The sequence below is a fragment of the Dipteris shenzhenensis genome, chromosome 12, assembly GCF_047967505.1.
Source record: "Dipteris shenzhenensis isolate YYH24624 ecotype China chromosome 12, Dip_SZ_1.0, whole genome shotgun sequence".
In the NCBI taxonomy this organism is placed as follows: Eukaryota; Viridiplantae; Streptophyta; class Polypodiopsida; order Gleicheniales; family Dipteridaceae; genus Dipteris; species Dipteris shenzhenensis.
This window is the reverse complement of record NC_141607.1, coordinates 42,668,884-42,689,453: the sequence shown is the minus strand read 5'-3', so window position 1 is coordinate 42,689,453 and position 20,570 is coordinate 42,668,884. Positions and strand designations below refer to the sequence as shown.

Below are 20,570 nucleotides of genomic sequence, written 5' to 3'. Positions count from 1 at the left end.
ACTGAATGAGGAAAGACGCAAGGGGCTCCCCCTTAAATAGGGGGCTGGGGCTGAGCCAACCTGCCCTAAACAGGCCGACTTCTAGTCGGCTGTTTTAGGGCTTGCTTTGCATCCCTTTTCCCCATAAAAGCCCACCTTGGGTGGGGTGCACGGAAGCCTATATAAGCTGCCCTCCCCCAGCCCATTCCCTTTCATATGTTCCAGCCTTGAGGGGGCCTAGAAGGGCTCCTATCCTAGGCTGGACCTAGACCTATCACTAAACCTAAAATGGAAATACTAACCTAATGTTCTCTTGTGGGTACCAGTGAACAAGAGCTGACCTTCTGACTTGACCTAAAGCTGAGAGTGTGACTTACGTAGCTTGTGCCTGACTGTCCCTAGACAAGGGCTCACAAAGGGGTCACAACATACGACAAAATCTCGTATTAGGGAACTATTGCGCACTTGTCGATGTAGCCAGTGTGTCACTTTGCACCCAAGTGCAGGGGTGCATGTGACATTCCCTCCTCCTCAACTTGGCAGTAGGTTCATTGCTTCCAAGTAGTCCGCCAATATCTGGGGAAACTCTTGGAAAAAGTCTTCCTCCAACTACACTGCTTCATGGGTACCTCAATCACGGAACTTGGTGTAAAACTCCTGGATCCTGCGTCCTGACCAATGCTTGAATTTATGAAGAAGGATCTATTTTGGCTGCAAAACTTCAGCTTCATCAAGAACTTCAGGTTGTTGCTCGTCGGAAATCTCTGAAAGAGGAGGTCCAAAATATGGCTTAAACTAAGCTACGTGAAACACATTGTGCATAGTCCAATTTTCTGTAAGGTGTAACTTCATTGAGACATCATTGTTTTTTAAATAATAGGGAATGGTCCGAATCTCCTGAAGGATAGCTTGATTTGAAGGGACAAGGGGGCAGGAGATGCCCACTTCATCATGAAGGAGACGGGTGGTGAGAGTGATCACGACAGGAGGGGCGAGGGGGGGAGGAGGGGGCAGGGGGAACCCAGAGGGGGGGGAGTGGAGGGGAAGGTCGGGAGGGATCTGGAGGGGGAGGGGGAGAATAGGGGCTCCCCCTATTGATCAGGCTCACCGGGGCTCTCGATCCACTCCTCAACCGCTGTCTGGCTATCGTCTGCCATCGCCACATCAGGAACTCCTGGGGTTCGCTGCTCATGCGCTTGCAAGCCTGTTTGCTTGGTTTCTTTTTCTTTTTAACCTGGGTCGAGCCCCCTTCTGAAGGGGTCACCCAGGGGGTCTGAGACTCCTGCACTCCTGTCCAAGGGGAGGCAAGACTTTGGTCTGGTGGCTCTGGCTACTTTGCGGGGGAGGGAGCGGAGATGCTCAGACATGGCCACAAGGGCAATCTCTAGCTAAGTGACCCATCTGTCTGCACCGAAGACACTAGCCTAGTAGCCCAGAAATCTCCACATGCTGGCGAAGTGTGCCCCCTTCAAGGGTCTCTAGGAGGATCAACTCTAGGAGGGACTCTGGGCTCTCAACCACCAGTCTAATCTTGGGGACCCTGTCATTTGCTACGATTGAGGCGGCCGACTCTGGCGGGGACTCGAGCACAGTGCCAAATGCCCGACCAATGAAGGGAAGGATGGCTCAATACTCCTTGGGAAGCCCTAAGAAGCGGAGCGTAACTGGAAAACGGGAAACATGGTGTGTCGTGTCCATGTCCTCCACTGTAAATCCATGATACCAAGCTCCTTGAGTATCAAGGCAGTGTCAGGGGAGCTCAGCTAAATGAGGAAAACGCCTCTTCCATAGATGGTGACCTCCTGGATGTCGTCACCCTCTAATGTCAAGCCCGCCTGGATCCACTCTCGCACATGTCTCTGTGTAGGCGTGAGGCCCACAATTCTACCCACCAGCACCTTGTCTTGGAGGGACTAAACTACCTGCTGTACCTGTTGCTTGTCAACTGGGGAAAGAAGAATCTTAACAGCTATGGGATTCAAGGGTGCTGCCATAGAGTCCCTCTGGCCAGACCAAGGGTCACCACCAAGATTTTCTTTCGCCTTAACAAGCACAAATGCTCCCGCTGTAGGAAGGAAGATGAGAAAAAAGAGAGGGAGGGATGAGAAATAAGGGCGTCCGAGAGGGAGGTGAAGGCGAAGCAAGGCGAGGCAAAGAGGCGGAGGCGAGAGGTAGAGAGGGCGGAAGGGAAGGTAAAAGGGAGAAGGAAAAGGAGAGAAAGAGAGAGAAGAGAAGGAGAGAAGGAAGGAGTGAAGGAGCGGAAGAAAGGTGGGGGAAGAGGACCTGCGGGGGGAGGAAGAGGACGGGAGAGGCGGAGGGGAAAGATGAAGGGGGAGGAAAGATGGCAGGGGGAGGAGTGATAGCAGGGGAGGCAAGAAGTCGGGGGGAAGCGAGAAGGCGGAGGGGATAGAAGGCGGGGAGGCGAGATGGCGAGGAGGAAGGACGGAGCGAGGGCGGAGGAGCGACGCGGGAGGGTGGCTGCGAGGCGAAAGGGCAGCGAGGGGGAGAGGCGACAAGGTGGAAAGTGGTGGAGCAGAGAAGCGATGGGCAGCGGGGCCGCCGCGGACGGAGGGGGGAGCTCACCCGCTCAGCTCAGCTCGTCCCTCACATCCATAGTACCATGGCCTTTTGATGAATTAAATGTTAAAAGGGAAGTTCAGAGTAATTAATTCCATGGGCCAAGGCAAGTTGCCACCCAAGGATGTGGACTACATGAGAAGATGATGTGGAGAAAGGACTACAACTCAGAGAGATGTGGGTCATAGGATCCCACATGGGTTTGACTATTCTAAAGGCTCTCTCTATATAAGAAGCCTTCTTGTATTGTTGAAGTACACACATTGGAATAAATTGAGTGTGCCTATTGTTGTCTCCCTCTCATGGAGTTTCTTGGTTGCTTTGATGCTCCTTGACCATCTTGCTCTTCATGTATGTAGACTAGGAGAGCACAATCCGCAGGTTCACATGGTATCAAAGCCTAGGTCTTACTCTCCTAGCTTAGTTTTTAGCTCATTAGTATTGCTCATATTTCTCTCCTATCTCATCTTGTAGAGGGTGAAAAGACTTTCCTTTTGGTTCAAGAAACTCTCAGTTCGGTTTCCTCGAGTGTGAGCTATTGCATTTTTTAAGTCGACTATATTCTTTTGAGAGACTTGAGCGAGAATAACCTCTCTCCTTCATGGATTTCTGTTGTGAGTTGAAAAGGTTGTCCTAGAGAACAACCACATCCATTGTTAAGAGGCATCTCTCACGAGGATTGATAGAAGGGGAAGAGAGAGGGAGAAAGAAATCGATCCCTCCTTGAATTCATTTCTGTTTTTGAGAGGTTTTCCTTCCCCAAGGCAGAGAGAGACTACTTCAACACAAGCACCAAAGCAAAAGTCACATCCCCAAGGCTACGCCACAGACTACACACAATGCCAATGAAGCTCTACAACTACAACGCCTAGCAACTCAGACCTACAACAACGGCTACAGCAAGCCCGGACGTGACACTCCACACTCACGAGGCAAGACGACCTCTATAGCATTACCTTGCAAGGATGCTCAACCCGACTGGCACGAGATAACAAACGCCACAATGACGATGGACAATGACACTTAGCAACAACTAAATTGGCGAGCTTCAACGCCAATGGTAACATTTGCAGCCACGGACTACAAAAAAGTTAGATGCCCATCAACACTAGCAGGTAGTCACGAAAGATGCAGACAATAAACAGACTAAAGCATACATTGCTCGCCTTGTTGTAGTTGATCCGTTCGACGCCATTGCTTTTGTTGATAGGTGGTACAACTTTCAAGGCTTGATGCAAGAACACTCGAAATGGCGTGAGTCCTTGAGATTGTTTCGTATGCAACAAGCCTTGGGATAGTGACTACAAATACAACGTAGACTCGCCACATAGGAGATGCCTAAAGCAACTAAAGCACTCAAGCATGACATACGACTACAAAACAAGCATCTCAGGAATGTGAGCAACAGGCAACGATTTCGACGGATTGCGTGAGAAATAGCTATTAGAAATCTTCAAGTTAGGCAACCCAACTCAGAAACAAAGCACTCAGCCAAAAGAAGTAATCAAACACAAAAGATGCTACAGCCTCTAAGTTTGTAAAACACCCGCAACATGAACAAAACGGAGGAGGAATGCCGTCCCTAAGATTCTGATGGTGGCAATCACAACGGGAGAAAAGGATTTTTTGTTGTTGTTTGGAAGTGTCGAGGGAGAAGAAGTGGTCACTGTACGTGCCGAGGAAGAAAGAAGAAGCGTTGTCCAGCAAACAAACACACAAACATTCATAATCCATAGTGAGTCACGTGGCAAATAAGGTGGTGAGTCAAACTATGCTTGGGTAACCACTCTGGTTAGAGAACTAAAGCTTGGTTAATAGAATGCCACGTGACAAACTTATCCACAGCTACCACGTCACGTGCCACATCAGCATACACAGTCATGCACTTGTCATATCAGTCCAATGCCACATAAGTACACTGTCCCTTAAAAGTACAGTTTTGTAAGCAACATATGAATACATGTGCCACATCATCAATTAGACCCCTCTTCTTGAGCAAAACTATGACGAGCCATAACTTTGAATCCAAGAAGAGTTTACCGGTGATCCAAAAAGAAAAAATGATCCGCTTTTCGAGCCATACATGCTCGTAACATCAAAATCATTGTATGCAATTAGACACTACCAATATTGAAAGAAATCAATTGGTAGGACCTTTGCAAGAATGCCGAAAGCACAAGTGCGTGTGAGATGACCATATCACAAAACATGGCATCCACACATAAAGCATTAAAGACACAGGAAGAACAAAGCATCATGCATCAAGCTACATCAAGCAAAGAAGAAGCAAACCTTACCACTTGAGCCCATGTTTTGTAAAGGTCACCAAATGACTAGACCTTGATTTCCAAGTATCAAACTTGACTACCATAGAGTTATGTAAGCACCCAGGGGAGGTATTGATCATGTTAGAATACCACACTTGACCACCTTAAGTAGCAAGTATGTACTAAGGGGAAGTGACGGACTTTTACACACATTTGACCACCTTGTAGTAGCCAATGCATTATGGCACCAAGGGGAGGTGTTGAGAGATATGGTGCCATGTGCACATAATTAGAGGCAAAGGTATGAGCTAAGGTATGGTGGTGCATGAATTAACGTATCCACCCAAGGATGCGGACTACATGAGAAAATGAAGTGGAGCAAGGACTACCACTAGGAGAGATGTGGATCATAGGATCCCACATGGGTTTGACTATTCTAAAGGCTCTCTCTAAAGCTTTCTTGTATTGTTGAAGTGTACACATTGAAATACATTGAGTGTGCCTATTATTATCTCCCTCTCATGGAGTTTCTTGGTTGCTTTGATCCTCCTTGACCATCTTGTTCTTTATGTATGTAGACTAGGAGAGCACGATCCGCAGTTTCACATCATTGTCTTTTCAGAGATGTGTCTAGACCCCTCTCCATCCTCTTGGTTCACCCATCATGCTATGCAATCAGCTCATGACTCAAACAGGCATTTCAGTCCAGTGCCAAATTCCATGGCAATCCTTATCGAGTATCTGGCTGTTCAATTCTAACCTGGCATCTCCAAAGGAGTCCTGGCAGGATAGAAACCAACCAAGTCTGTCCTGGCAGGATAAAAAGCAACCAAGTTTGTCCTGGCAGCTCTAAAAGAGTCATTGCAAGATAGAAACCAACCAAGTCTGTCTTGGTAGCTCTAAAAGAGTCATGGCAAGGCAGAGACCAGCAAAACAATCAACCGTGGCTGTTCCTGGCACATGGTAGCAGGCAAAAGCTTTTGAAGGTTCAATTCCCTGCTGTCCGGAGCTGGCGTGCAACACAAAGCCAGAAACAAGCCTGGCAAAGTAGGCGAAATTAATTTAGAGCACTCCTGGCTGAAGGCGAATCCTTTCTAGCAATACCTGGCAGATGGCAAATCTTCCTGGCTGCACCAGACATTCCAGCAACAGATTGTAAATTACCTTGGCTACTCCCTGTCTGAAAACAAATTGCCTTGGCAAGTCTCTGTGACTGAAAAACGAAATTCCCTGGCAGGTCTTTGACTGAAAAACGAAATTCCCTGGCACGTCCTGACTGAAAACCGATTTCTTCTAGAGGCTCCCTGGCACAAAAACGAATTCTTATAGAGGCTCCTGGCACAAAAATGAATTTGTTTTGGAGCTTCTAGCAGCCGTGGCAGCTCTCAAACAGCACACGGACCACTCTGGTAGTCAAAAATCATCAGGGTGGCTGTGGGGCACTTTGCCAGCCTGTGACGTGCCTCTCTCTGTCTTTCTGTGGTCCAAAAACATGCCTCAAAGCCAATTTCGCCCGCCCTATTTTGCTTAAATCAGAAAATTAACAACAAATCCTTGAAGATTCAAGAGTCAATGGTAATATTTCAGAATTGAAAAAGATACATCAACCATGATTCACATGATTCTATTTTCAAAGCTGAAATATGATACTAATAGGTGAAACGACATTCAATTTTGACGATTTGGGGGTTTCTAGGTGCTCCAAAACGCGAGTTTCAGTTTCGAAATGTTTATGAAACGTTTCGTACATTTTGGGCCTGCCTGAAATGCGTTTTGGGCCAACTATGCCTGAGACTCTCATAAAGTGCCATGATTGTCCAGATAATCTCTGAATTGTATCCCAAATCTTGCGGGCGTCTAATGAGACGGGCCCTCAACACTCTGTCGAAAGCCTTGCAGAAATAAACCCTATGTCTCTGTGCTCTGGCCTCTACTCAATGGCAGCTCGGAGTGTAAGTATGCGATCTACAGTCGCATGTTCAATATGGAAGCCTACCTATCCAAGAGATCGGGTTCTGTGGCGCTCTCCAAACTAGCTAACCTGCACTGAGGCATAGATCTTGGACATGACATGCCTAATCATGATGATCTTGTCATAGGATCCCTTGCCTTGAATAGGAAAGATGGCGTTAATAAGGGTCCCGGCACAAGGTACTATCTCAGAGTTATACAGAGGCCTGAACATGCCTCATTCTTATGTCCCCAAGAAAGTCGTGCAATTGCATTCTAATTTCTTATATTCAGTCAAGTAATGCTCTCTGGATGACGTCCCTAACTCTCCTTACAGACATGTGCATGCCTCTGTGGATACTTCATGGGAGATTCTGGTGTGCACATCAGCATGGCATATTTGGAGATCCAAATGCACAGAGGGACATGGATGGTTTACTAGTCCACCCTGCACACACATTTGCCAATATTTGGACAGACATAGTACAAACCTTGGCAACCATTTGGGGTAGTATGCAAGGGTCTTCCCATGCAACCTCTACCAGGAGGATTTTTTTCCTCAAGGAGTGGAGTGGCTCTCCGTCCTTCTCACAGTCCTCTGCAGGGTTGAGATGGCACTTTCAGCCTCAACCTTGGATTTTATCTTGCTCTCTTACACGAGCTTGATTTTGCCCTACTAGGGTGCTGGTTTTTTTCATGCCTTGCATGGTGTATTTCTCCCTTGATCTTTTGCTCTTAGTTTTTCCATACTTAATAGAAGACTTTTCTTCGGGAGGGAGGGAAACAAACCTGCATGTATGAAGGAGAGAGAAGCTATATTCCAATATACTCACTCAGCATTCAAATTGAAAGCAGGTATGCTCCATCAAAAGTAGCAATCCAATTGCTATTTGAATTTCAATGAATCACATTTGACTATGAAAAACAGAAACAAGAAGAACTAACTTAACAGGAAATTTGAAAGTTCATCAAGACATACCTGTGATGCATGCAGAAAAAAAATTTATGGTTAGAGCCACCAGATTAACTGTGAGTTGAAATTGCACAAACTTTTGGATGTTGGTGTACACAGAACGGCCCCACTTTGCAACATTCACAATTGTTGTGAAGTTATCATCCAAAATTATTACATCAGCACTTGCCTTTGCCACCTGCATCAAAAAGTATTTCCTCCCTTAGAATAAAATTGCTTCTAACCTCAATGAGCTTTGAAATATTAATCTGTAATTAATCTGTAACTACTAGGAGGTCAATTCAATGTAAAAGCATGTAGTCATGGTTTTCTCTAGTTTTTCAACCTGTCAAAAATTCAAAGAGGTGTGTATAATGAGTATATATAATATATTTTAGAAACAAATAATATACGAGGGTCACAACACTAGATACAAAAGTAGTTGCAATTATCTCAAGGTGTAAGGGGGCATCCTTCATGAATCGTACAGTTCGTGTCAATGATTTGTGGTCCAAACAAGGTTCCATCTGAGACATACTTGGAAGGGGGTCGGTCAAGATGGATCACCTGTCATTGCAGGATTGGTATGTGATATGCTTCATGGTACATGCTTCAAAGAGATTATTTTGTATGTCATTTTCAGGATGTAGAAACACAATTTGCTCTTTGGCAAACTTGTCCAGCCAGCACAGATATGGAGCAAAGATTTGGAAACCTAGCTTAGGTGAGGAGCCTGCCCAATGTTCCAAGCACTTAGGGTGTTCTCTCAAATAATATACGAGGGTCACAACACTAGATACAAAAGTAGTTGCAATTATCTCAAGGTGTAAGGGGGCATCCTTCATGAATCATACAGTTCGTGTCAATGATTTGTGGTCCAAACAAGGTTCCATCTGAGACATACTTGGAAGGGGGTCAAGATGGATCACCTGTCATTGCAGGATTGGTATGTGATATGCTTCGTGGTACATGCTTCAAAGAGATTATTTTGTATGTCATGTTCAGGATGTAGAAACACAAGTTGCTCTTTGGCAAACTTGTCCAGCCAGCACAGATATGGAGCAAAGATTAGGAAACCTAGCTTAGGTGAGGAGCCTGCCCAATGTTCCAAGCACTTAGGGTGTTCTCTCAATAATAATCCGATCCAGCTCAAGGGTCAGTTTTCAGTCATAGGACCACTGAATACGATAGCAGCAAAAAATGAAACTTTGCTACTTCGAGTCCTCCAAGAAGACAGTCCTATTCAGCTATGACAGCTTTCACACCAGCCCCATTTGGGAAGACTTATCAAAAACAATATGACAAGGATAAGCGTATCATCAAGGCCACACGATCAAATCTTTCCTGTAAATGGGGATTAAAAACCTCAAGGTCCACTCGCAGCAATGGAGTTCAAAGTTCAAAAAATGGAAATCATAGAGCAGCAAGGAGTTGTAGAAGACATAATGAAGAAATGCAATATATCTCCCCTACTACATTGGGGTTTCTATAGTTAAAGATATGATTAATACAGAGATGATATGATTGGGCTTTTTATTGTTAAAGATATGATTACTACAGAGATGTGAAGTTACTAAAAGCAGAGATGAAAGTGAAAGTAGAACAATAGGTATTCGATACCAAAGGATGGCTATTTGACACATGAGTCACCCCAGATATGATGTCGGGCAGAGAGACCGCATATCCTAATGGTCTCCAGGATGATTGACCTCAGGCAAAGAGACCGCAGATCCTCATGTTCTCCAGGACGATTCGCAGTGAACCATCAGTTTAGAGCAGAACTTGTAGCCCCCCAATAAGAGGGCCTGGCGAGTGGGAGAGACCCCAACCGTGAGGAGCAACCCTCATCGTACGATTCCGTGATGCTCAAGCTCGACTAGCAGCATTGCGTTGTAGATCGGCCCTAAGGGACCACCCGTTGATTTCCATGGATGAGGATTCGACACCTTTGCAGGTTGAGGAGAGGCATACCCTGATGCAGCAGCAGGATCTGGCCCGCAAAGAGGGGAAAGGAAGTGGTACGAGATGGGCTCAGGATATGGAGACCCTATCCTCCACTATTTGGAACTGTAATGGTACCTTATGGTTAGCACCAGGAGCTTCGGAGCTGCTGCTCCTCCCCGACTTGTGCTGCCCCGCTCCCTCCCTCCCTCTCCTCTCCCCCTTGCTAGCCCTCTCCTCTCCCTCCCGTACCTCTTCTCATCCCTGCTGCCCTCTCCTCTCAGCCCCGCTCCCTCTCCTCTCAGCCGTACGGCCCTCCTCTCACCTCTCCGCCTACCCCTAGCCCTCTCTTCTCAGCCCTGCCTCCCTCTCCTCTCCACTCCCTAGCCCCTCCGCATACCCCTAGCCTCCCTTCCCTCTCTCCTTAGCCCCTCCGCCTCCCCCCTAGCCTCTCCGACCTCTCTCCCTAGGCCTCCCTAGGCCTCCCTCCCTCTCCGCCTACCCTCTACACCCTCTCTTCTCCCCGCCTTCACTTCCTAGCCCCTCCGCCTACCCCATCCCCTACTCCCCCTTCCCTCTCCGCCCTACCCTCCTAACACCCTCTCCCACTCCCTCCCTGCTGCCCCCTTTCTCCCCTTAGCCCTCACCCTCCCCTCTTTCAGCCCCCCCCTACTCTTCCTTCTTCCTTTTCTTTCCTCCTTCCTCCTCTTCCTAGCCCTTCCTAGCAACATTTTTGGTCGGACGGAGCCTCCTGTATTTGAGTCGGCCTTCACACCTTGATTGACGATGGCCCAACCTTCAGCCAATCCTCGCCCGCTTCCACCGGCCACAATAACCATCACTTTCTCAAAAGACGAGTTGCAGCAACTCAAAAAAGATACAGAGCAGGAGAGCTCTACATCGCTCTTTGCTCGCATCCATGGGTCCCACCCTTCCAGGTTACAAGCCAGGGGCTGGATGCTCACCGCTTTACCTAGAGACCTCGCAGGGCACCTCACAAATGTTCGTCATTGGGGTTTGATCATGTCGAGGAAGACAGCCAGACGACGTCACTCTTCATCAGATTTCCAGGCCTTCCTCAGGTGTACCATCGACTTCTACATTCCATTGGAGCCGCCTTTGGAGTGGTTACTGAGATCCCCCCTCTCCCTAGTCAGGTCCGATGGGGTACCGCATGTATTGTTACTGAGATCCCCCCTCTCCCTAGTCAGGTCCGATGGGGTACCGCATGTTAGGGTCATTGTTTCTGACCCTAACATCTCGGATGACCACATTATGCTTCAGCGTCCAGATGGCTCCTTCTTCAGATAGAGAGTCGAGATTGCAGGGAGACAGGATTAGTGTAGGATTTGCAAGACCCTTGGGCACTTTGCCAGGGATTGCCCAAGGAAAAAGAAAAGACCTAAAAGATCCACGGGTGCGCCTCATAGCTTCACCCGACCTGGACCTTCCTCACGACCAGCTCCTACCGCTTCACGCGCTGCTAGACCTCCGTCTTCACAGCCAGGACCGGCCTCTCATCCTAGTACTTCTACAACGCGGACAAGACAGTCAACACGTCCTATTTTGGTCATCCCCATTGGGTGCTTGTCAAAGTTGGGGAGCCAGTTCCACCTCAGGCTACCACTGATGAAGCCACGGACCCGTCTCTTCAAGAAGGAGACATTCCTGTCCTGGTTCCATGTGCAGATGAGATTGTCCTTGCCCCTTCATGTGTTCATGTGCAGGAGCGTTCACCTAGGGAGATCCTTTCGGCAGAGACCCGTGCCTTACTTGAGAATCATGCCAAAGTCGTGGCCGAGATCATGCAGATTCAGACTGAGGTTGAGTTCTTGCAGCACCCCCCTCCCTCTCCTGCACGTTTGTCTACCTTTGATAGAGGTAAGAGGGTTATTGGTTCCACTCCTTCTGCAAGGATCCTTCGCACTCCTACGCCAGAGGTACTTCGCAGGAATTTATTTTCAGTTCTAGCAGACTTGGCTGAGTTTGAGGTAGAGGAGAAGTTTGTTCCTTCTACACTCGGGGAGCATATTTTTCAGACATCCATGGATAGAGTTTCCCCCTCAGCAGGTGTGGGTGTGCTATCCCCAGTTGACTTCCCTCTTGATAGGAGGAACTTTTCGCAGGAGAGGGCTTCCTCCGCTACTACGTTGGGGAGGATCTTCCATCCAGCGGCCTCCTCTCACAGATGAAAATTGTCAGTTGGAACGTTCAGGGCCTCGGGGGTGTACCTCACTGCCGCCGCAGGCGGCTGATTCGTAACCAACTTCATCCAAGTGTTGCTAGGGGTCACATGGACATTCTGATGATATTGGATGTCAAGGATTGTGCCAAGTCAGGTAAGTTTCTTTCAAGACATACTTTTTGGTCACCCGCCTTGGGCACCAGGGGAGCTACTTGCATCTCTGTTTCTTCTTCTATACTCCCCTCGGTGATTGGACACGGGATCATAGTCCCTTCCAGAGCTCAGTGGATTATACTTTTGATTGGTGGGCATAAGGTTGGTCTCTTAAACCTTTATGCACCCACTTCTAGAGGGGATCGTGTTCTTTTTTGGAAGGAACTGCTCTCTTGGTCACATATTGCAAATGCTTAGATTATAGGGGGTGATTTCAACATGGTTAAAATGCCCTCAGATAAAAGGGGTAGTAAGGAAGGTGGCCTTCACTCCCTCAAGAGAGCAGTGTAGGATGCCTTCATTTTTCAATAGTGGCAGCGATGCTTGGCACGATGATGCTTTACACACTCAGCCACATTCTCTCATGTTTTCTTGGTCAAACAGGAGACTGCAGATGCCTGTACATGCACGGATTGACAAATTTTATGTGGATTATTGGGCTCTTGACAAAGGTGGTACTGTTTGCATTGCTGGGGTGTCCACTTCGGATCATTTTCTAGTGGTTCTGATGGTCTCAAATCCTCATGTGAAGGGCCGCTCTGCCAATGTTAGGATTCCAGATTCCTTTTATGCAGAGGAGGGCCTTACAGAGACAATGTTGAGGACCTGGATATCTCATTTGCAGGATGGGCAGATTTCTCCTTCAGACTTAGCCGCAGCCCTCTCTGATATTAGCGACTTTTATCTTTTAGTTGCTCGTATCAGGAGGGGCGATATCCTCATGCATGAGATAGGTATCCGCCAGCAGTTGGCTGCCCTCCAAAGGGAGGAGCAGAAGAGGCCTACAGATGCTTCGATTCAGGAGCACCTTACTGCAACAAGGACTCAACAGCAGTTACTTTTAGATCAGAGAGCAGAGTATGCCTTTCATGCTAAAGAGTCATTTTGGACTCAAACGCAAGGTAGGGTCAACAAGCAGTTCTTCTCTACTCTTGGCCCCAGACATAGTAGGGAGAGCATCTCACAGCTCATTGATTCAGGCGGAGTTCTTCAGACACATCCAAATGCCGTCTTGCAAGTTGCCAACGATTTGTATGCCTCCCTTCTTACAGCAGATTCTGACACTCAGGCCACAGATGATGCTAGAGTGGTTATTTGGCGACACTTACCTGGGTTGGTAACAGGGGATATGACTGTCTCACTTGATGCACCCTTCACCAACGTAGAGTTCATGATTGCTCTCTCTACCCTTCACAAGGGCAAGTGTCCTGGTTCAGATGGACTTACCCCCTTATTTTTTATTACATTTTGGGGTCAGATTGGGGATCATATTACCTCATCCCTACAGGGTGTATGGGACTCCAGTGAGATGCCAGACTCACTTACGGAAAGCCTCATTCATTTGATTTCGAAGGGGGGTTGCAGAAATTTAGTGTCTCAGTGAAGACCGATTACCTTGTTGGGTACCTTGTATAAAATCCTAGCTAAAGCTATCAGCCTTCATCTGCAGCCCTTTCTCCCAGATCTTATCCATGATACGCATACGGGTTTTGTGCATGGTATGAGCATTTTTTATAACATCTTCTCATTTTGGGAGGCTTCGGATTGGGCCATGCATAATGGCCACAGGCTGGCCATTCTACTCTTGGACTTTGAGGAAGCTTATGATAGGGTAGACTGGGGCTTTTTGGAGGGCACACTTACTCGCTTTGGTTTTTCAGATGCATAGATCAAAGGGGTGTCAGTCCTCTACAGATCAGCCCACAACCAGGTTCTTATTGGTGGAGTCAAGGGGGAAAGGTTTGAGATTACCATATCAGTCCGTCAGGGATGCCCCTTAGCCCCCTTTTTATTCCTTTTTGGGGTTGAGGCTATGAGCTATTACATTAGAGCTCAAGCTAGGATTGTATGGCTGAGGCTTCGTCTAAGGCAGGAGGATGAGCTCTTAGACAGTGAGTTGGGACATAATACGGCTGTTTTTTTGAATGCTACTCCACAAACACAGAGTTCATTCAGGACGGCATTGAATTTGTTTTGCATTGCGGCAGATGCACACATTAATTGAAACAAATCCAATGGCTTTAGGATCAGCAATGAGGACACTCCATTCTAGAGGAATGACATAGGGTTCACTTGAATTCAGAGGGGAGTCTCCGTCAGGTATCTGGGATGCCAGGTTGGGGTGGGCATCTCTCCGGTACAGCAGTTCGCTCCCGTGTTGGAGAGTATCAGGAGGAAACTCATCTTTTGGAGTTCAGCCAGACTGGCCCTCCAAAGCTCTGCATTGGAATAGTTTTTGCATTTATGCACAGGTGCAGAAAAACTTTTGGAGGAGGCTCTGAAAATTCCTCAGGAATAGAAAGATCACTCTCTTCTTTTGGCTTTTATTCATGGAGGGATTGCAGTGAACCTGTGGAGATCCAAACCCTACTTGTCCTCAATGCCACGCAACAGTTGAGTCAGTTCAACATTGCCTCTGCAAGTGCAGACAAGCGAGGACGATCTGGAAGGGTGTTGCTAGGATATTTAGCACATTTCATAGAGCACCCTTCTTTGTGACTTGGGGTTCAGTGGCATCCAAAGTTGTGGTTGTGAACCAGGTATTATTGGTCACTGCCTGGTTTGTTTGCTCATGTTAGTGCAGATCTAGAGGTTGTATCGCTCAGCTCATGAGACCTATCAGAAACTTCCTATGGAGCGGTTTAGATAGCACCTCAGATGTTGTAGCCAGGGTGGGGCTTGGGAGACCCTCATTCTCTCGACAGGAGGAGGTGGTCTCAATATTATTGACTTGAACTTGCAGTGTATGGCCTTGCTCTGCAAGTTCGTAGTACAGGGATTGATGCCTGGACAAGAGCCCTGGAAAGATCTTTTCTCACGCAGCATTCAATCTTGTACCCCTTCTCATGGGGGAGATTAGTTGGACAGCAGTAGATGGATCTTTACTTCAGCCCATCTCAAATCTCCCCCTTCCCCTCTCATGGCTGCTATTTTGAAAGCTTGGGGCTGCTTCAGAAACACACTTCGCAGAGTTCCACCCACCTCTCACGAAGAAATTCATAGGCAGCCAGTCATGTGGAATGACTCGATTTTGGATGACCATGGTAGGCCACTTGGAGTGTCACATTATATGCAGTGGTCTAGATGGGAGAGGGGACCTACTTCTACAGTAGGCGCTTGGCAGGCCTTTATGAGACTTCTAGAGGATCAAAGACTTTTAGCAGTTGACCACCTCACAGGGTGTGCACTCAGGATACAGCAAATACAGGCAGCCATTCCGCCAGAGTGGATTGACACAGATGACATGCCGATCACAGAGTCCACTTGGTGGGGAGCATTTTCAGGGACGAGCATTCTGTTACATGTTATTGCACTGCAGGATGCACATGAGGATACCCTAGTCTTTGATGTTCAGTCGGGAGGCAGACTTATCAGGTCTTCTGATGATATTCTTTTGGAGGTGGCATTTCAGCCTATCAAGATTGCAGGTTTCATGGAGTGGGATAGGGACTCACAGTGGTACCTTGACCCCAATCCTATTCTCCTTGCGCTGGGGTCTTGGAGACTCTGGCTGTATGGTGGTTCCCCTATTAGATTCTTGCAGTGGGACCCAAGGGAGTGGGAATGGATTGATGAGGGGCACTGAGAGAAGAGCTTCAGTTAGAAATGCCCGAAGGTTTCAGCTCAGCAATAGAGGTTGGAGACCCTCCAAAGCGCCCCATTGGGATAGTTTTCATATTTCCGCAGTTGTGCGGAAAAACTTCTGGCGTAGGCTCTAAAAATCCCTCATTTGGAAGCCGTGGTCCCAAAGAGTTTGCACTCTTTTCTTTTGGCTTTCTATTCATGGAGGGATAGCAATGAACTTGTGGAGATCCAGGTTCGGGGCTGATCCTACTTGTCCTCGTTGTCACATTGCAGTTGAGTCAGTACAGCATTGCCACACATAGTAGTATATGCTTGCGAGCATGGCCTCAATGGTTAGAACCAAGAGAAAACCAGGGGAAGAATTGAGTAGGTCCAAACACAAAAGAGTTATGAGAAGCATCCGTGATGCCCTTTTTGTGAGGATATGCAACATGCAAGAGAGTGAGATGCACACAACAATATCCAGCCTAGAGGGAATAAATAGTATGAAGAGAAGGATTCTCGAGGATGCCAAGAGCACTTTGCAATCCGAAAGCAATGAGAATATTATCAACTTGGTGCAATGGGAGAGCGATGGAATGATCTGGGTTAACAGTTTCCTCGAAAATGCATAGATGCGCTTCAAGGAAGCATGTAATGTGGATCCCACTCTTGCCCAAGAGTTTGACACAGTAAGGTTGACACAATGGCTTGCTGTGTGGGCTTAGTACAACCATAAGGTGCATGCGTTAGATAGACGAGTGACGGTGACTATGAGCTACGATGAGAAGGCCGCATTCGCCTATGGTCCAGCCACGTCCCTAGCCGTAGGTGAAGAGCATGCAACATCTGGATCCTCTCAAACACCGTTGAGGGGCGATGACCTCCAAAGAGCCCAACACTGGAAAGTAACATCATCATGTGTTAGGAAAGTAACATCATCATGTGGAATATGTCGGGAAGAGGTACAAGGGAAATATTGGCACCCACAGATGAGAGTCAAGGAGGGAAGCGCAAATCTAGATCCGACATCCAATGTTGGTCCGTGTGGTTGCAACAACCGCAAAAGACCATCATGCCGTATTTCAACGGTGGCAGTTTGTTGTAGTTGCTTCAAATCTTGCCAATGCATCAGGGCAGGTTCACGCTCTACGTCCACCAGGTTCTAAGGGGCTCATGCTATGTCAAGGATACATCTAGTCACATAGTTTCACAAGCCATCACATGCTGGTCAAGGATAAATCTATGGCTAGGATCTCATGCTAGCAAGGGTGAGGCTAGCACCATATGCCTTTTGATTGGTCTTGTATTTACTGAGATCCCAAGTGTAAAACTTCTTGTAATCAAATCTATTTGAAATAAAATCAATTATTTGCCATTCGGCATTTATGCATTTGCAATGTACATGAGTTTTGATTAATTATTGTACATGAGTTTTAATTATTGTGAATGCACATAAGTTTTGACTATTGTACATGATTTTTAATTATTTTGTTATTTGTAATTAAAGATTGCAATTTAGTCAAAACTATTCCTCTTTCTTGTTAATTGATTGCATGTGCATCGTGCGTAGTACATGTATGATATAACAACTTGAATCTTAATTAGTATATGTAACATCTCTCATCTTGCATTGACCACACTGCATGCAACATTCGCATTGAGCATCCAACATCACACGTGGGGATCTCATAAACACTAAATTTGATGCATGCAGAACTTGCATACCACTCCATCGCTCTATCGCCAGCATACAATCACTCTGTCACAAGGACGAGATCTCCTGTCCCACCTAGGGAACCAAAAGGTTCCAGGAGAGCAAGCAAGCGTCCCTTGACGCAAGAGGAGGCTGAAGAGGAGCAGCAACATGCCGAGCAACAACGTGTGCACTTCGAATAACTACGTAGAGTCGCAAGTGCAGCGCCCGAACACACGCCACAGACGATCGCACGCACATCAAGATATGCCGATCCTAAAGGTCTGGACGTTAATATTTTTGCATGTATTTAATATTAAATTTATTATTATTGCGTGTCTTCCTTGAGTAATTTTCACCTATGAACTAGTAATCAACACCATATGCACTACTTTTTCAAGTCTGCAATGGAGGGAGGTGAATAAACTAGTCTCCAAACAAGAGCTATTGGCAATATGTCCCTTAGAGGCCGATGAAGGTGAAGATAGCTGCAACTAAGCTCAAAGACGTAGAAGAACGACAAGGGAAGGTGAGATCGCCCCAATCCAAGGGCTTCACAAGCATGGCCGTTGGAAGATTGCGAACTGCCGAGATGAACGAATTCTGCTAAATGCTCGAGAAATTTATATTGATGTATATGAAAAGCCACCTCATCACAACGAGGTAGCACAATACTTTGCGAAGTTTCTCTATGAAGAGTTCATCAAAGGCATCTGGGTGGACTTCTCTTACCGTGACAAGCGAACACATGGGCCCACAGAAGTCACCATCACACAAATGCAATTGTCAGAGGCATTATAGGGTGTGCGAGGGCCACTACAACAACAGGTGGCACAACGGCATGAGGAGTACATGGCCCGGTTCGAAGACATACAACTCCTAGAAAATGAAAGACCGTACACTGAGCCTGAGCTACACATCCAGATAATAGCTCTTTAGGCTCAATTAAATAGCCTTCAAGAGATCAACACCTGGTTGCGGCAAGAGAACCATGATGCACGTGCAGAACTAATTCGTGACATGGGAGCAGAGGTGCAATTGGTGATCTGTCGGGACTCGGCACCCATCTAGCTGACCATATGCCATGCACCTGCTTCTTGAGGATAATCCAGATGCATGCTTATGTCCTATATGCCAATGTTTTTTTAATGACTCAACTGGCTACTATGTTTTACCTTGCCATCATAGGTTTCATGTTTATTGTTTATTAGATTACTTGCCAAGACAATCTGTATGCCCGCTTTGTAAAGTTCAATTACCAAAAGCATTGTATATGGTCTTGGGCTTAAGAGAGGTATATCCAGGACCTGAGCGAATTATATGAGTATGACACTATGATCTATGATGGATGTACATGGTATTATGTCATTGAAATAAATGTTCTTTCAAATTTGTTCTTTTTATTTGTTTTGTTCAAATATATGTCACTGAAATATATTTTCTTTTACTTAAGTTTACTTTTGTAGTTTACTTTTATCTTCATTTTAATTCTAGTTTCATCATCCTTGTTATTTACTCTTTTACTTTTATCTTCATTTTAATTTAACTTTCATTGTCCTTTACAAGGCTCGATGAATCACGTTGAATCTTGTTGCTTCGCAACCACTAAGTACTTCAGATGGATAGGATAGACATACATGGGATAGGATAGCTTCTCTCTAAAGATCATATGTGACTGAACACATGCTACCTTCCTTCCAAAGCCTCCCACGCATGATGTGAGTTGAAGGCAGTGTGGGATGCTTTCTTTTATTTCTTTGAATCCTCTTCGACATGATGTGGGTTGAAGGCAATGTGGGTTTCTGTCACATACAATCTTTAGAGCAATACTTAAAACCTAAACCCACACATCAATTGGAATTTAAAACCATATGCAACACCCTAAATCCATCACATAATTGATCTAGTACATATAATAGCTAGAGCAACCCTTGTGTCTTGAAAATATAAACTTCGATTGTGCAAGCTTCACTCAGGCATCGACTAGGTTGGCTTTAAAGTATTTGCAAGTCACAAGGTTGGCTCTAGCTATTATGTATACCAGATCATCCACAAATACATTGAAAATTTGAAACCATCTTTTAAATATTAAAAATTGACATCAAATCCTAAACATAATACAAATTAAATTCAAAGTAGACCATTTGCATCCCATCCTAATACTTAACACCTAAACCCATGCATTGGAAGTTAATACCCTAAATCCATCACATTAAACCCTAAACATTAAAAATAAAAATTATACATTTAACATTAAAAATTGAAATTAACTCCTAAACATTAAAAATTGAAATCAAATCCTAAACATAATACAAATTAAATTCAAAGTAGACCATTTGCATCCCATCCTAATATTTAACACCTAAACCCATGCATCAATTGGAATTTAAAACATTATGCAATGCCCTAAATCCACCACATTAAATCCTAAACATTAGGGTTTTGCAAACCCTTAACATTAAAAATAGAAATGAAACGCTAAATATTAAAACCGTAAATCCCATCGGAGTGACTCAATGCATCCACAATTTGCCTACTCACAACTCGTCTTGAAGGTTGTGCACGAGTATTTCTAGTTGAGGCATTTCTGATTGTGCATTCGTAGTCCCAAATCATACTTTGTTTCTTCTCACATCATTGTCATCTTGTCTCTCCCTTGTCTCCATGCTCTACTGATAAATTAGAACAAAATCAAAATCTCACAACTCTAAACCGTAAATCCTTAACTCAAGACTCCTCACTAACAATCGCCTTCATTGGCACTCATGATCGTGGTCCACAAGTAGACCGAAACGCAAGGAGTCGAAGTTTAGACCACCGCCAGGAGCACACAAAAAACACTCGCATTCACTAGCACTCACGGTCGTGGCTTGCGATTTTCCAAAAACGCAAGGAATAGGAGTAGTGAACCACACCCACAAGTATAATGAATGCTGACTCACCTTCCCCCCACTCAACCTTACCAATACGATCTAAATCGTGGTTCACATGTGTATCCCAAGAAACCAAATGGTTCATCGGAATATGAACCACAATCAGATCGAATGAAGAGCCTGAAGTGTGCTTTCCACCAGTATATAATGTGGCGTTGTGCGGGAAACGTGTAAACAATACCGTCCGTACCATTAATATTACCGTCGGTACCACGATAATAATCGACGATAATATTGTATTACCGCCGGTTGTATTACCACTAATTATATTACCGCCGGTAATATGAGTATTACCGCTAGGTATTTTTATAAT

General features: G+C 45.9%; 1 protein-coding gene across 3 annotated transcripts in view; it reads right to left on the bottom strand.

The window, feature by feature from the left end:
• LOC147896246 (putative calcium-transporting ATPase 11, plasma membrane-type) overlaps positions 1 to 20,570 on the bottom strand; it is a 96,827-nt gene that overhangs the window by 11,653 nt on the left and 64,604 nt on the right. For all 3 annotated transcript variants that reach the window (XM_087382516.1, XM_087382517.1, XM_087382519.1), the window contains one exon: positions 7,753 to 7,924. In XM_087382516.1, coding sequence (XP_087238642.1) covers positions 7,753 to 7,924 — 172 coding nt within the window. The remainder of the gene's footprint in view (positions 1 to 7,752; positions 7,925 to 20,570) is intronic.